The sequence below is a fragment of the Mirounga leonina genome, unplaced genomic scaffold, assembly GCF_011800145.1.
Source record: "Mirounga leonina isolate KUSES-001 unplaced genomic scaffold, KU_Mleo_1.0 Mir_125, whole genome shotgun sequence".
Taxonomy (NCBI): Eukaryota; Metazoa; Chordata; class Mammalia; order Carnivora; family Phocidae; genus Mirounga; species Mirounga leonina.
In genome coordinates this window covers 55132943-55150971 of record NW_023270305.1, presented here as the reverse complement: position 1 = coordinate 55150971, position 18029 = coordinate 55132943, and the positions used below count along the sequence as shown (strand labels likewise).

The following is an 18029-nucleotide window of genomic DNA, read 5'->3' as shown; positions in this document are numbered from 1 at the left end:
ATTTCTGTATGTTTTTATGTTAATTATAGTGGTAAATAGAATTTGAAGCTACTAGATAGATATATTTGATTCTTTAAAACATTTACTAGAAAGGTCTGATTTCTGTTTAGGCTAGCTAAATAACTTCTAGAATCTATGTAAAAGTAAGAAATAACATTTCTAAAAATATATATATCTTTTTTCCTGTTAAATTTGTCTTTGTAGTCAAGAACTGGGTAGAACTCAAACGACTTGATTATTTAGGAATTCCTCTGTTTTATGGATCCGGTATTACTGAATTCAAGGGAAGAAGGTAAAATGGAATTATAATTGAGTATTCTATGACTGTGTCTTATGTGCTCTAATACCTTTGCTATATAACAGATTGCCCAAATCATAGTAGCGTATAACAACAGACTACTATCATCTTAGTTTCCATGGGTAACCAACATGGAAGTTACCCATGGAAACTATGGCTTCCCCAGATGGTTCCAGCTTAGGACTCTGAGGATGTAGTCAGCTGTCTGTTGGGTTGCAGTCATCTCATGACCTGACTGGGGAAGGATCTGGTTTCAAGGTCGCTCGTGTGGCTGTTGGCAGGCCTCAGAAGATCTGCTTCTCAATACACTCATGTGATTATTTACAGGCCTCACTTCCCCAGGCCTCTCAATAATAGGTCTCTCAGCAGGCTGCCTCAGTGTTACAAAGACATGGTAGCTGGCTTCCCCTAGCGCAAATAATTGAAAGAGAGAGAGAGAAGGAGAAAAAGCACATGCACACATAGGAGCATGCATTCAAGAATAAAGCCACAGCCTTTTTATAATTGAATCTTTAGAATTTATATAAAAATTTGAAAAAAATAAAGTTAACATACAGTGCAATATTAGTTTCAGGAGTAGAGTTCAGTGATTCATGACTTACATATAACACCCAGTGCTCATCACAAGTGCCCTCCTTAATCCCCATCACCCATTTAGCCCATCACCTGCCCACCTCCCCTCCATCAACCCTAAGTTTGTTTTCTATCATTAAGAATCTCTTATGGTTTGCTTCCCTCTTCCCCCCGCCCTTCCCCTATGTTCATCTGTTTTGTTTCTTAAACTCCACATGAGTGAAATCAGATGGTATTTGTCTTTCTCTGCCTTATTTCGAATCTTACAGTGATGTCACATATTTCCACTATAGTCTCTTTGCTAGGGGCAAGTCACTAAGTCTACTCCATACACAAGAGAGGAGATGTAATTAAGCTTTGTCTCTTGAGAAAAGGCACAACAAAATTTTACAGAAACATTTTTTTTTAATCACCACATATAAATAATTGACTAGTGATTTTTAAAAGAGAAAAAAATCAGTTTGTTAGGTACCCCATCTTGCCCTTCCAATAGCCTTTTAAGATAGGTGATGTCTTTTTCCCTAGGTGAGGAAATAGGCTCAGTGGTCAGTGCTTTGTTCAAATGGTGTTTAAATGCTATCAATAAAAACAAAATGAATGATCAGTAATCTTGAAACAAAGTAAAGGGCTGCTAATAGAGGACTGAGTGGCTGAGTGGATCATGGTATATCCATACCATGTAATATTATGCAGCCCATTAAAGAAATCCGTTAGAGCTATACCAGTTGGGAGGTATAGTGGGAGGGTTTCAGTGAGATACTGATGAGAAAAGTATGATGCAGAAAAGTGCATGTAATAAGATCACATTTTTGTAAAACAAAGACAAAAATTCCTTTATTTCTGTGTTCATGCGTGTATACACAAATGTAGACTGGGGCTGATGTGGGCATGTAAGTGAAGGGAAGAAAAGGGGCAGAGGTGACAAACAGAAAAGAAGTACATTTTTTAAAAAGATTTATTTATTTATGAGAGAGAGAGAGTGGGAGAATGGGTGGGAGGGGTAAAGGGGGAGGGAGAGAGTCTCAAGCAGACTGCACGCTGAGTGCAGAGCCTGACGCGGGGCTCGATCTCATGACCCTGAGATCACGACCTGAGCCAAAACCATGAGTTAGACATTCAACCGACTGAGCCACCCAAGCGCTCTGAAAAGAAGTACATTTTTTAAAGTCAGGTTTATAAGTGTGTAGAGAAAGTAAAATATGACTTATAAGGTCAAGAAACAAATATAAATAAAATTTTCTGTATGGACAAATAATTTGTTCAAGGTCATATAGTGAGAGGGTGATGAAATAAAAATGAAAGAGCATTCTCTTTTCATGACCTATGACTGAGCGTGAGTGTTTGAGCACAGCATTCCCTTCTATTAGAAACTAACTGCAGAATAAATACTGACTAGTATCTTTCTGTAAAAGAACAGCCAGATTATTAATGTACATTTCATTCTTTAATGGTTCAGATTGCAGTATTCTTCATTGTTGGGTTGGGGGTGTTTTTCCTTGTTTCAAATTCATAAATAGGCAGTTTCAAGCATTGCTATCTTAAGATCTCTTTTTGACGTCTTCTTCTTATAGTTACAGATTTATGGTAATGGAAAGACTAGGAATAGATTTACAGAAGATCTCAGACCAGAATGGTACTTTTAAAAAGTCAACTGTCCTGCAGCTAGGTATCCGAGTGGTAAGAATGAATGACTTATTTCACATGCCTTATTTTCAGATTATTTACTTGTTACAATATACAAATCGTTGCCCTTTGTGGAATTATCAGAGAATGAAGGATTATTGCCCTAGAAATGTCAGTTATTTAGAGTAGAGGCTATTTTGGTGAAATTGATAACAGTGGGCTCTGTAAGTGACAGAATGTGCTGTGTTTGGCACTACAAACTCAATTAGGCATTGGTTCTACAGTCTGATTTTTTTCCCCTCACAGCTTTGTTTTACATATCAGAACAAGCTTGCATTGGTATAAGAATAACCTCTCTTTTGTCGGTTATATTTATAACAATGCAAACGGTGGCAAAATATATTATTTTCCATACTAAACACGTGATGGTATGGGGGTGCTATAAAGTTTTTAGTATGAGTTTGGGATGGTGGCAGTAATTACTATGGCAATGAATAATACATACTTTGCCAAATAAGAAGCAATGAAATCTTAATAGCACCCATGCACACATTTTGTTTATACCACATATTTGTCTTATCTTGTTTGTGTTTGGTTTGCCCAAGCTCCATTTTGTTTTTTCCATTTTAAGTAGAATGAAACTGCTCATGCCAGGTTGGGATGTGGCAGATAGAACTCGTTAATTTTCCCGTTCATCCATTCATCCGTTTAGCCAGCCAGCAAATGTTTATTGAGCACTGGGTGTAGGTAGCATGCAAGGCTCAAGGGCTTCAAAGATGAAGCTAAGGTATTTTCTATTACTGTCCAGAGGGAAAATACCCTTCCATGTGCTCATGGACATGGTGTTTTGTTCTGGGGTCTCCAAAGCTTGATTTATAATCATTGGTTGGGTGAGGAACTGCTGAGGGAACTTCATGATTATTTTATTTTGGATCTCTGATTTTATTGTGTTTTTCCTCTTTGCACAGGGTGATTTGGCCAACCAGGCTGTCAGGGGCATAGGCATAGGCACTGTTGAATCTTGGTTTCCTTCTCTCAGAAGTTTAATTAAAACACTTGATATTTGGGGATCATGTTATTCACCTTTTTTCAGGATTAAGTGACCGGTACCTATGATAAATAGATAAATACATAATTATAGAATATGTCACTTTGCTATTGTTACTATGAAAAAAATGTGTGTTATTCTATATTCAAAATGTTTGAAGTTGATCATGAGTTTGAAATAAATATCAATATAACCTTACATATTTTTTTTCATAGTTGGATGTACTGGAATATATACATGAAAATGAATATGTTCATGGTGATATAAAAGCAGCGAATCTACTGTTAGGTTACAGAAATCCTGATCGGGTAAGTACAGTATTAAGCTTTTGTTTCCAGGAAGAATCCTCGCAGTATCATACTGAGACATTCAAAAATCAAACTCCTAATCGAGAAGAGTTTACAAATGAGGATTAACGTGTTGTGATTTTTACCTTGTTTATCTCATTTAATGCACTAAACTAAGAAGTAATTAGGATGGGAAAACTGAGACTCAGAGGGGTTTAAATAATTTGTTAATGGACATATAGTTAAGTGGCTGAAATTTGAACTTCTGAGAGACTATAAACAAAGAACCATCCAAATCCAGTGAGAGAAGGGATGGATTTTTGCAGAGAAAAAAAATTAAAAGTCACATTAGCTCCTCTTTCACTGTATAAACACGTAACTTTTAAACAGAGCAGCATTTCCGATGGAACTTTCTCTGATGATGGAAGTATTCTGTGTGTCACTGTGCAGTACGGTGGCCGTCAGCCACACGTGGCTGTCAAGCACTTGAGATGTGGGCAGTGCACCACCAAATGCTGAAAAGGATGTGGAGCCACAGGAACTCTCATTCCTTGCTGCTGGAAATGAAAAATGGTACGGCCACTGTGGAAGACAGTTTCACAGTTTCTTTAAAAACTGAACATAGGGACGCCTGGGTGGCTCAGTCGTTAAGCGTCTGCCTTCGGCTCAGGTCATGATCCCAGGGTCCTGGGATCGAGCCCCGCATCGGGCTCCCTGCTCGGCGGGAGGCCTGCTTCCCCCTCTCCCACTCCCCCTGCTCGTGTTCCCTCTCTCGCTGTCTCTCTCTCTGTCAAATAAATAAAATCTTTAAAAAATATATAAATAAATAAAATAAAAACTGAACATATTCATAACATATGATCTGCAGTGACACTGCTTGGTATTTACCCAAAGTAATTGAGAATTTATATCCACACAAAAACCTACACACATGTTTATAGCAGCTTTATTCATAATTGCTAAAACTTGAATCAATGAAGATGTCCTTTAATAGGTGAATGGATAAATAAACTGTGGAACATCCAAACAACGCAATATTACTACTCAATGTTAAAAAGAAATGAGTAGTCAAGACATGAAAAGACATGGAGGAACCTTAAATGCATATCACTAAGTAAAAATCTGTATAATTCCAACTCTACAACATTTTGAAAAAGGCAAAACTATGGAGATGCGAAAAAGATCATTGATTGCCAGTGTTTAGAGGGGAGGGAGGGATGAATACGTAGAGCATAGAGGATTTTTAGGAAAGTGAAATTGTTCTGTATGATACTACAGTGGTGGGTACATGTTGTTTTACATTTTAAAACCCATAGAATGTTCAACACCAAAAGTGAACCCTAATGTAAACTATATAGACTTTGGGTTATAATGATGTGTCGCTGTGTAATGAGTGTAGGTTCATCCATTGCAACAGTACTCTGGTATGGGATGTTGATAGTGGGGGGAGATTGTCGGGGGGTGGGGGCAGTGGGTATATGAGAACTCACTATACTTTTCCACTCAGTTTTACCTAAATTGTTCTAAATTTACCAAAATTGAATCTAAAACTGCTCTAAAAGAATCTTTAAAAATGTGACTAGTGTGACTGAGGAACTGAATTTTAAATCTAACTTAATTTTAATTAATTTTTTCAGTTTTAGCTTGCTTTTCCCCACCAGCTTTATTGAGGTATGATCGACAAAAATTGCATATATTTAGGCTGTACAACATGTACGAAGTGATGATTTAACATATAATATGTTGTGAAGTGATGACCATCATCAATTTAATTAGCACATTCATCACTTCATATAGTTATTTTTGTTTTGTGGTGAGAACATTAAGATCTATTCTTAGTGAATTTGAGGTACACAGCATTATTAACTCTAGGCACCATGCTGTATGTTCGACCCCTAGAACTTATTCATCCTCTAACTAAAAGTTTATACCCTTTGGCCAGCATCTCCCCATTTTCTCCCCCCACCCCTCCCAGGCCCCTGGCAAACACTTCTCTACTCTCTGGTTCTGTAAGTTTCACATTTTTACATGCCACAGTGAGATAATACAGTATTTGTCTTTCTGTGTCTGGTTTAATGTCCTCCACATTCATCCATGTTGTCACAAATGGCATATTTCTTTTTATGGCCAAATAATTCCATTGCCTGTATCTACCACATTTTCTTTATTCATTCATCCTCCAGTGACCACTAAGGTTATTTACATATTTTGGCTATTGGGAAAAATGCTGTGGTAACATGGGAGTGCACATATCTCTTTAAGAAAATGATTTCTTTTCCTCTCGATATATACCCAGAAGTTGGATTGCTGGATCATACAATAGTGCAATTTTGAGGAACTTTCACACTGTTTTCCATAAAGACTATACCAATTTCTATTCCCACCAAGAGTGTACAGGGTTCCCTCTTCTTCACACATTCACCAACACTGATTAGCTCTTGTCTTTTTTCTAATAGCCATCCTAACAGGTATTGAATGATGTCTCATTGTGATTTCAATTTTCATTTCCCTGATGATAATAATTTTGAGCACCTTTTCTTATACCTGTTGGGCATGTGTGTATCTTCTTTGGAATAATAAGTACACAGGTCCTTTGTGTATTTTTTAAATTGGGTTATTTTCTTGCTAGTGAGTTGTATGAGTTTTTATATATTTTGGATATTAACCCCTTATCAGATCTAGGGTTTGCAAATATTTTCTACAGTTTGGTAGCTTACCTTTTTATTTTGTTGGTGTTTTCCATTGCTGGGCAGAATCTTTTTGGTTACTTGTAATTCTAGTTGTTTATTTTTTGTTTTGTTGCCTGTGCTTTTGGTGTCAGTTGAAAAACAATCACTGCCACAACCCATGTTCATGGATTGGAAGAATTAATATTGCTAAAATATCCATACTACCCAAAGCTCTCCCTATCAAAATTCCAATGGCATTTTTCATAGAAATAGAAAAAACAATCCTCAAATCTGTATGGCACCACAGAAGACCCTGAATAGCCAAAGCAATCTTGAGAACAAAGTTGGAGGCATCACACTTCCGGATTTCAAACCATATGACAATACTGTAGTAATCAAAACAGTGTGGTATTGGCATAAAAACAGACACAGACCAGTGGAACAGAATAGAGAGTTCAGAAATAAAGCCATACATACTATCAACTACTCTTTGACAAGGGCACCAGTAATATACAATGAGAAAAGAATAGTCTGTTCAGTAAATAGTGGTGGGAAAACTGGAAGCGACATGCAAAAGAATTAAGTTGGACTCTTAATCTACACCATATACAAAAATTAAATCTTTAACCCATTAAAGATTTAAATGTAAGACCTGAAACCATAAAACCAGAAGAAAATGCAGGGAAAAAGCTTAATTTCAATTAATTTAAAATTAAGTAACTCCATGTGGCTAGTAGCCACTCTATCAGACAGATTTAGAAAGTGAAAAAATTGAGTCTATAAAAAATTTTAAAAATCATGGTTGAATATTTAACTGAACTCTAGATGAGGAAAGAAATTTCTAAGTAATGGTACAAAAGAAAAAATAGAAAATATTGAGAAATTCACATTTTAAAATGTCTATATTAAAAAATTGTAAAAGGGGCACCTGGGTGGCTCAGTCGTTAAGCGTCTGCCTTCGGCTCAGGTCATGATCCCAGGGTCCTGGGATCGAGCCCCGCATTGGGCTCCCTGCTTGGCAGGAAGCCTGCTTCTCCCTCTCCCACTCCCCCTGCTTGTGTTCCCTCTCTCACTGTGTCTGTCTCTGTCAAATAAATAAAATCTTAAAAAATAAATAAATAAATGAAAAAAGAAAGACAAATGAGAAACTGGAAAGTATGTTTGTGAAAGATATTTGGGGATATATATAGCAAACCAAAAAATTAGTAAGAAAAAAACACCAAATATTTTCTTAAAATAATGATTGAAAGGAATGAACAGAACACAAAAGAAATATAGCTGTCAGAAATGAATGAACAAAGTTCACCGTCACTGGAAAAAAGAGAGATGCAGATAAAAGCAGTGAAGTACCATTTTAAAAGAACTTACCAAATTGGAAAAGCCGAAAATAATAATTTGATGATACTGAGGCTGATGAGGGTGCCGGCCCTTGTAGAATGCCAGGGGCAATGGAAATTAAATGGGAGTAGGAGAAGAAATTAAGTTAATGGAAGGGCAATTTGGCAATATATATTAAAATTCTTTAAAAGTCTGCATACTTTTTGAAGGTTAGGTTTATTGAAGTATAATTTACCAACAGTAAAAGTCACCCTTTTTGCCGTACAGTTTGTTGTGTTTTGACACATGTATGTCTTATAACCGCCCCCACAGTCAAGATAGAGAGTGTTCCTGTCATCCTCAAACTTTCTCTCCTCCCCGCTGCAGTCAGTCCCCTTCTCTCGCCACACATTGGCCTCTGGCCCCTGACAATGATCTCTGCCCCAATAGTTTTTTGCATTTTGGGGAATGTCACATAAATGGAATTATAGGCTATATTCCCTCGTGCCTGGCTTCTTTCACTTCCCATAATGTTTGTGAGATTTACCCATGCTGTGGTTCATTAGTAGTTCATTCCTCTTTAAAGATAGATAGTATTCCACTGACAACCACTACAGTTTATCTGTTTACCTGTTGGAGATTTATGTTATTTCCAGTGTGGGGGGCAATTATTAGTAAAGTTGCTAAAAGCATTCACGTAAAGGTTTTTATGCAGATACGTGTTTTAACAACTTCTGGGTGAGTAACTAAGAGTGGGATTTCCAGAATCATAAGGAAGTGTATGTTTGACTTAAAAGAAACAGCCAAACTGGTTTTCAGAGCGATTGTACTGTTGTTACACATTTCCACCGGTGATGGGTAGTTCTCCACATCTTGCCACCACTTGGTTTCATTAGTTTTTAAAATTTTACCCGTTATAGTAGATGTGTTGTCACATCTAGTAGTGTTAATTTGCGTCAGTTATGTAATGACTAATGATACTGAGCATCTTTCATATGTTTATTTGCCACTCTTGTCTTCTTTGATGAATCAAATGTGCCCAGTTTTAAATCAGATTGCCTTATTTTAAGAGAGCTTTATGTTTTAAGGACAGGAACCTCTGTCAGATCTTTGCAGATACTTTCTTCATCCGTAGCTTACCTTATCTCTTACCATTGTCTTTCAGAAGGCAGATGTTTTTAATTATGATGAGACCCAATTTATGATTTTTTTCTTTTATAATTTCTGCTACTTCTATCCGAAGCCTGGATCACAAAATATTTTCTCGTAAGTTTTCCTCAAGGGGTTTTATAGAACTCTCATATTTAGATACCTGATCTATTTCAGGTTTGTATTTGGTGCAAGGTAAGGGTCAAGGCTCTTTTTTGGGGGGGGAGGGGAAGATATACATGTGCCGTTGCTCCAACACTGTGTCGAACGGAACATCTTTTCCCCAGTGAATTCCTTTGGCTCCTTTGTCAAAATTATTGATCGTTTATGAATGAGTCTACTTCTGGATTCTCTATTACAGTATCATACAGTCAATATCACACTTTCATGGTCATGAACTTAGGTAATAGGAGTTTTCCAACTTTGTTCTTTTTTTCAAAATTATTTTAACTATTCGGGATGCTTTGCAATTCCATGTATAGTATTTTAAAATCAGTTTGTCAATTTCTGCCCAAAAACCTGCTAGGATTTTGATTGAGATTGTGTTGAACTGTAGATTAATTTGAGGGAATTAATGAGTTTCTGACTAAATGCCAAGCTAATTCTTAACTGGGAAATGACTGATCTTTGTAATACTCATTTTTATTTCTTTTGTTTTTATATTTAACTTCAAAATACTTTTTTAAGGATTTTTATTTATTTATTTGACAGAGAGAGCACAAGCAGGGGGAGCTGCAGGCAGTGGGGAGAGGGAGAAGCAAGCTCCCCATTGAGCAGGGAGCCTGATGTGGGGCTCGATCCCAGGACCCTGGGATCATGACCTGAACTGAAGGCAGATGCTTAACCAACTGAGCCACCCAGGTGCCTCCAAAATATTTTTTAAATTTCCTGTGTAATTTGTTTTTTGACCCCAGGGTTGTTTGGAAGTATGTTGTTTAATTTCCAAATATTTGGAAGTTTTTAAATTCCTCTCTGCTATTGATCTTAATTTAATTCTCTTGTGCTCAGAGAACTACTTTGTATGATTTCTGTACTTTTAAGATTATTGAGAATTACTAAATGCCTCAACATATGAGCTAACTTACTGAATATTTCATGAGCCCTTAAAAAGAATATGTATTCTGTTGTCTGTCTTGGGGTGGAGTGTTTAATAAATGTCTGTTAGGTCCAGTTGGTTCAGTGTTGAAATTTCCTACATCCCCACTGAAAAGAGTATGGAAACCTCCAATTATAATTATGGATTTGTCTTTTTATTTCCATCAATTTTTGTTTCATGTATATTGAATAGAATTATATATAGAATTCCAAAATTCTATTACTGGTATACATGTTAAGGATTTTTATGTCCTCTTTATGAACTGTCTCCTTTATCATTATAAAACAAGAGTTTTTAATCCCTAAAATATTTTTTGTTCAGAAATCCACTTTGTCTGATATTAATATAGCTAACACCCCCTTTCTTTTGATTAGTGTTTGCATTATATATCATCTCCATTCTTTTGGTCTATTTTTGTCTGTATGTTTAAGCTAAATGTCTTGGAGACAGTATGTTCATTTTGAGGCTATTTTTAAGCTTTGCTAAGATGAGTCTGTAGTAGCCTATTCTCTGTGGATAGTTTATTCCTACTTCTGTGCTGTGAAGTTCTGTTATTTCTACGGAATTCCATGTGAGGACTTACTCTGGTTGGTCAGAACTCAACTCCCAGCTCTTTGTGAGCCCTGGGAATTATTCTTCTCCCTACTCCTCATTGGTTCTTTGCTCCACCTTTTATACTACAGATAAGGAGATCCTCGAGCAGATTTTTCTGGAGGTCCCCCTGCCTTGTAGCTCCCTCTTCTGAACTCCTCTCTGGATTTTCGGGCTCTTTAGGAGGCTCTCTGAACTCAGTCACTGTCTCAGCAGGATTGTTAGGATTTCCCCTCCTGTTCCTGAGTTTGGAATTATCACCAAGCAGAAAGCTGAGGCATCTGCGGGATTCAACTAATCTTTTTATCCCCATTTTCTCAAGGATCTCAATCTTGTGCTGCCTATTTAGTATCCAAAAACATTTGTATCTTTCATTTTAACCAGTTTCCCAGGGGCAGTAGAAGTGTAAATCCAGTCATTGTATTTTTTGCCAAAATCAAAAAGGGCTAGTTTTAAATAATTTTTGTGTGTGTGCGTGAATTATCCGCTCATGTCTTTTGCCCATTTTTCTCTTTTTTTTTTAAAATTTTTTTTATTCCCTCAGTTTTGGAGAGTTCTTTAAATATGTGTTATATAAGCCCTTCATCTATTACATATTTTGCAAATATTTTCTTTCAATTTGCCTCTTGTCCTGTGATTATACTTGTGATATTTCATTGCCACATAGAAGGTGAAACTTTTATTTTTAATGTGGTCAAATTTATCAGTCTTTTATTTGCTATGGATATTGAGTCATGGTTAATAACCTTGTTCTACAGACAGATTTTATATGAATTTAATTGTATAGTTTCATTTTTTACCTTTAAATCTCTTACTAATTTAGAGTTTATTCTTTTATATGACAAGAGGTATGGACCCAATTTTATCATTTTCTAAATGATTTTCCAGTTTTCCCAACACTATTTAAAAAAAAAATTTGGTCCAGTGATGTTAGACGTCACCTTTATCATATACTAAACTTCCATATGTACTTGAGTTCATTTCTGTACTTCCTACTGAATCCTTCTGGTCTAATTATGTTTCATAATTATAGTAGTGCATTACTTGCTGAGGTTCTGTAATGTATTTTAATATCTGGTGATGCTTAGTGCCTTGTAGCTTTTTTGTTTCAGTATTATTCTAGCTATTCACAGTTTTCTATGTTCTTTTGTTTAGCTTCATTTAAAAATACTTGTTGGCATTTTTATTGGACTTTTGTTAAATTTTTAAATTGACTTGGGAAGACCTGGCATCTTTATGATATATAGATGTTCATCAACAACAAGGAATCTTTTTGTATTGCGTCAGTTTTACATTTGTTATCTTCTTGAGTATTTTCACTCTTTCCTCACATTAACTTTTTCACATTTCTTGCTATACTTATTCCTAAATATTATACCACTTTTGTTGGTATTGTCACTGCTATTTTACTCTACTATTTTATCTTCTAAGTGATTAGTGTTTGTGTATATGAACACTGTTGATTTCTGTGCATTCATTTTATATCCTGTTAATTACTGTCTTTGAGGTCACTTTAGTAATGATTCTCTAAGGTTTTCTTAGGAAACATTTCATACCCAAGTAGATACAGTTGTCTTTCTCTTCCAGTTCTTATATCTTTGATTTGTTTTGTCTAATTGTATTGCTAGTACATCCAGTACATAGAAAATAGTAGTGAAGGTAGTGATTATACTCACCTCTTCCTGATCTTAGTGGAAATACCTGAAGTTTACCCCATTAAATGTGATGCTGGCTTTAGGACAAAGGTGTGTCTACATGTGTGTATGTGAATGTGTACATGTGTGTGTCCTTATAGTCATAGTAAGGAAATCACCATCAATTCCTATGTTCTTTTTTTTTTAAGATTTTATTTATATGAGAGAGAGAGAGAGAGTGTGTGCACGAGTGGGGGAGGGGCAGAGAGAGAGGGAGAAACAGACTCCCCGCTGAGCAGTGAGCCCAATGCGGGGCTCAATCCCAGGACCCCAGGATCATGACCTGAGCCAAAGGCAGATGCTTAACCGACTGAGCCCCTCAGGCGACTCTCCTATGTTCTTGAATGGATTTTTTTCTTTTTATGGAATGAGAATTGAATTTCATCAAAGATTTGTTTAGGATGTATGGAAATAATCATATGTTTTTCTCAGATCAGTTAATATGGTATGATATATTGCTGTGCTTTTAATATTGAACTACTCTTACTTTCCAGGAGTAAATCCCACTTTGTTATATTATATTATTTACTTAATATGTGTTGAAGTATATTCACTAATTCTTTACATAGTATTTCATATAGGTATTTATAAGTGAGGTTGGCCTGTCATTTTCTATTTCTGTACTATTTTTATCAGATTTAGGTATCAACATTCTATTTCATAAAAAGAATTTGGAAGTTTTAATTCATTTCCTATGTTCCATAACTTTTTTTTTTTTAATTTTATTTATTTGAGAGAGAGAGCATGAGTGAGGTGAAGGGCAGAGGGAGAAGCAGAGTCCCCGCTGAGCAGGGAGCCCGATGTAGGACTCCATCCTGGGACTGCGGGATCATGACCTGAGCTGAAGGTAGATGCTTAACCGACTGAACCACCCAGGTGCCCAGAACTATTTCTATTAAATTGATACCATTTGATTTTTGAATATGAAACCATCTGGTTCTGCTTTTTTTCCGTGAGGCAGTTTCTTGTAACTCTACTTTTTCCCATGGAGATGGGAAGATTTTTATCTCTACTTAGGTCAATTATAATAGTTAACCATTTTGTGTAGTTTTTCAAATTTATTTGTATGGTATTATGCATTGTAGCCTCTTATGACTTTTAAATTTTCTTCTACTTCAATGGTCGTTTCCTTCTAGTTATTTTTTATTTTTGCTTCCTTTTTTTCTGCCTTAGTAAATGTGTTTATTTTTCCACTCAACTTGGTTTCTGATTTATTAATGAGATATATTGTCCCTTATCTACCTCATTAATTTGTGATTTTTGCCTTTACTATGTTATTTCTTGTGCTCTTTTAATTCTGCCTTTTTCTTTCTCTTGGTCTTCAGTTTCTGATCTGTTTCATTTATTTTCCTTAATTTTTTTTTTTTTTTTCTCTAAGTGTTTAAGACTGATTTTTCCTCTGGTCACAGCTTTATATCATATTCATAGATTTTAATATATTATGTTTTAATATCTTTTTAATATCTTTTTTTAGAAGGTTTTTATTCTTCACCAAAAAGTTGTTCAATAGAAGATTTTTAAATTTTCAAGAAGAAGGACCTTTTTAAAAAAGTTTGTTATTAAATTCTAGACTTGTGACAAGATGGTCAGGATATTGTTTATGATAATTTTACTCTTCAGAATGCACTAAAGCTTTTATTGGTGACTGAGAAGATCAGTTTTTGTCTGTATTCCATGCCTATTTGAGAAAAAGATAATCTGTATTTTCATAGTGTAAAGTTTATTATCTGTCCAAAAGATCTACCTTATTGACTGTATTATTTATGTCATCTATATCTTTACTTACTTTTTGTCCACTTGATTTGTATCAAGAGTGATATTTAAAGATCTTCTGCTAGGGGCGCCTGGGTGGCTCAGTCAGTCAAGCATGGGACTCGATCTCAGCTCAGATCTTGATCTCGGGATTGTGAGTTTAAGCCCTGCATTAGGCTCCATACTGGGTGTGCCTACTTAAAAAAAAACAAAAACAAAAACATTCTGTTATTAGTGTGTTCCTGTGTGGCCTCAAGGGCCAGAATCAAGTTCTCCTGTAGTTTTTGTTTCATAAAGATCATTGCTGTGCTACTTGGTAAATATTCATTATTTATATTTGCTCCACTACATTTGTGTTTTCTTTGATCTTATATTCTTTAAGGTTTCTTTTTTTGGGGAGGGGACTATCTGTGAAAGTTTATATTTTTGTTGTAGTGATTGCCCTAATCTATGCTTTCTAAAGATGCTTTTAGCTCCTTTTGTCTGTATTTAATCTTTTACTGCTACCTGATAGTCTTTTATGGTAGTTGTTTACTTCTACCTACTACTGATTCACTCTTGCTTATTCTACTTTACTCTTTCCCTTAATGTTGTCACCTTAGTTTTTAGTCATACCACTTTACCTTGTCAGGACGTAGATCATTCGTATATTCTTCATTTAGCACCAGCCTTGTTTTGGTCTTAGATATAATTAAATATATTAAATATTCACCTTTCTGTCCTTTTGCCAAAGTTACCCACTCATCTTTAGATTGAATGAAACTAATCTAGTAGATTGCTCAAGAAGTGCCTATGGGTACAACATTCCCTTGCATGTGTAAAACTTTTTCAATAGCCTTGATCCTTGAGGGATAGCTTGGATGGATGTAAAATATTTATTCACACTTTTTGTCCTTGAATCTCTTGAAAATTCTGATCTGTTGTTGCCTTCTTTTGCGTGTTGCTTTTTAGAATTCTGCTGCTAGTTTAATTCTCTTACCACTGTATGTTATTTTCCTTTTTGCCTTGCTGCCTTTTTTTTTCTTTATTAATGATGTCTAATGGTTTTATTGGGATATGTTTAGAGTAGATCATCCTGTATTGGTTTTCCCGAATATCTGGTGGGCCCTTTTGATATGTAGACTGAGCCTTTTATTTCCAGAAAGTTTTCTTGGATTATAGTTTTAAGTATTAATTCAGCCTCATGTGTTTTTTGAATTAAAATTATGGAGAAAGGAACTTGAGCAATAAGCTGTTTAATGAAGAGAAAAAACAAGTGGAAAAAGAGATTCAAAGAGTAGAGAGGGAAGAATTGTTGAACGATTCGGCAAGAGATAAAGGCAAGAAAGGTTGACATTTATACAGCCTTTGTCAAAGCAGTAGAATTGTAAGGATTGAGGTAAAAATAGGAAATAGACTCAAAGAGGTATTGGGTAGGAACAACAGCCATCTTAGTTAAGGTGGAATGAAAGGGTCCTGACAGGGATGATAGTCAAGATAAAGTTCTGGATAGCCCATTGGAGGCACACTTGATGCTCTGGGCCAATTTCATTTTATTGTGGTTTTTTTTTTTTTAATTCTCCAAATACTAATCAGACTGGGATCAGTGTTTTTACCTATAATCAGACAAGTAACCTCATTGAGAGGTGAAACAGACTGTAGATTATTTTAGTCTTCTTTTTCCCTATTATAATAGGCCATTTCTTGATAACTCATCTGGTACTCTCCAAATTTGGAATTTTGAAGACTCTCAAAGTGTACACCATTTACCTTCTTTCTTTCATTATCTTTATCATTTTTTGTTGAAAGAAAAAAATCTTTGGAAAAGTCTCATTTAAAAAAAAATCGTGATTTCTTATGTACTTCTTTACAATATCTCCATTTTAATAAGATTTCTTTAAAAAAAAAATCTGTTTTAGACAGAAGACTAAAGAAAATGCTTCAGGGGTAATATTGTATTCAGTAGAAGAGGAGGAAAGAAATCAAGTATATTGGTTTGGTTAAAAAAATCCTTTAAATTAAAAATTAAAATTATATTAAGAAACATCCACTTATAGAGGAGGTACATCTTCAGAAAAGACAATGTAAATCAATTGCAACTATATTTTGGACATTTATTGTGTACTAAGGATTATGCTATATTCTTTAAATAAAATAATGTTTCTAAATTTATGCTTCCCTGATAAGTAGGTAACATCCTCTTAGACTACTTAAGTTTTCTAACTTCTGTTTAGAAACCTCACTGACTTTGAAATATGATACGGTATTGCACAATTGATTACTGGAAAGTTAGGCTTATGGGTCCTGTTATGGTATTTGGAAAACGAATGTGCCTTTCTGATTTCATTACTTACAATGGCATTACCAGAAGTCCTATCGAGTGGTGGTTTTGCCACGGAGTGCCACACACGTGGCTGTATCTCCCAGTGTCACTAGTGAAGAAAGGTGAAGCAGTTTAACTAAAATCAGGGTTTGTGCACATCTTTTTATCTTTCTGTTTCAGAGGTGCAGATGTTCTCCTCACCTGTAAAAGGCTACTTTGTTGATCAAAAGCACATCATTTTTTAAAGTTTTTATTTAAATTCCAGTTAGTTAACATACAGTGTAATATTCATTTCAGGTGGACAATATGGTGATTCAATATTTCCATACATCACCTGGTGCTCATCACAATAAGTGTACTTTTTTTTTTTTTGAGAGAGAGAGAGAGATGGGGGAGGGGGGGAGGGGAAGAGGGAGAGGAAGAGAGAGAATCTTAAACTGGCTCGTTGGGCACGACCCTGAGATCATGACCTGAGCCGAAATCAAGTCGGACGCCTAACCGACTGAGCTGCACAGGCGCCCTAACGAGTGCGCTCCTTAATCCCCATCCCCTATTTCACCCATTCCCCCACCCATCTCCCATCTGGTAACCATCAGTTTGTTCTCTAGAGTTAAGAGTCTGTTTTTTGGTTTGCCTCTCTCTCTTTTTTTTTCTCTTAGCTCATTTGTTTTGTTTCTTAAATTCCACATGTGAGTGAAATCACATGGTATTTGTATTTCTCTGACTAATTTTGCTTAGCATATACTCTAGCTCCATCCATGTCATTGCAAATGGCAAGATTTCATTCTTTTTGATGGCTGAGTAATATTCCATTGTATATCTATACCACATCTTTTTTTTTTTTTTTTTTAAGATTTTATTTATTTATATGACAGAGAGACACAGCGGGAGAGGGAGAAGCAGGTTTCCTGCCCAGCAGGGAGCCCGATGCAGGGCTCGATCCCAGGACCCTGCGACCATGACCTGAGCCGAAGGCAGACACTTAATGACTGAGCCACCCAGGCACCCCTCTATACCATATCTTATAGCTGCTATAAACATTGGGGTGCATGTATACCTTTGAGTTAGTGTTTTTATATCCTTTGGATAAATACCTAGTAATGCAGTTGCTGGATCATAGGGTAGCTCTATTTTTCTCTTTTTGAGGACTCTACTTACTGTTTTCCAGAGTGGCTGCACCAGCTTGCATTCCCACCAGCAGTGCAAGAGGGTTCCCCTTTCTCCACATCCTCACCAACACGTGTTATTTCTTGTGTTTAGATTTTAGCCATTGTGACAGGTGTGAGGTGATATCTCATTGTAGTTTTTTTGTTTTTTTTTTTTAAGATTTTATTTATTTATTTGACAGAGAGAGACACAGCCAGAGAGGGAACACAAGCAGGGGGAGTGGGAGAGGGAGAAGCAGGCTTCCCACTGAGCAGGGAGCCCGATGCGGGGCTCGATTCCAGGACCCTGGAATCATGACCTGAGCCGAAGGCAGAGCTTAACGACTGAGCCACCCAGGTGCCCCTCATTGTAGTTTTGATTTTCATTTCCCTGATGACCAGTGATATTGAGCATCTTTTCATGGCAGCACATTATTTTTTCACACACCAGCTTATATTCCTGCTTTTACATGAAGATTTTCTGG

General features: G+C 36.0%; 1 protein-coding gene across 5 annotated transcripts in view; it reads left to right on the top strand.

The window, feature by feature from the left end:
• Positions 1-18029, top strand: part of VRK2 (VRK serine/threonine kinase 2) — a 114293-nt gene that overhangs the window by 47433 nt on the left and 48831 nt on the right. For all 5 annotated transcript variants that reach the window (XM_035001501.1, XM_035001505.1, XM_035001502.1 and 2 more), the window contains exons 5-7: positions 205-292; positions 2443-2548; positions 3758-3850. In XM_035001501.1, the coding sequence (XP_034857392.1) occupies positions 205-292; positions 2443-2548; positions 3758-3850 (287 nt within the window). The remainder of the gene's footprint in view (positions 1-204; positions 293-2442; positions 2549-3757; positions 3851-18029) is intronic.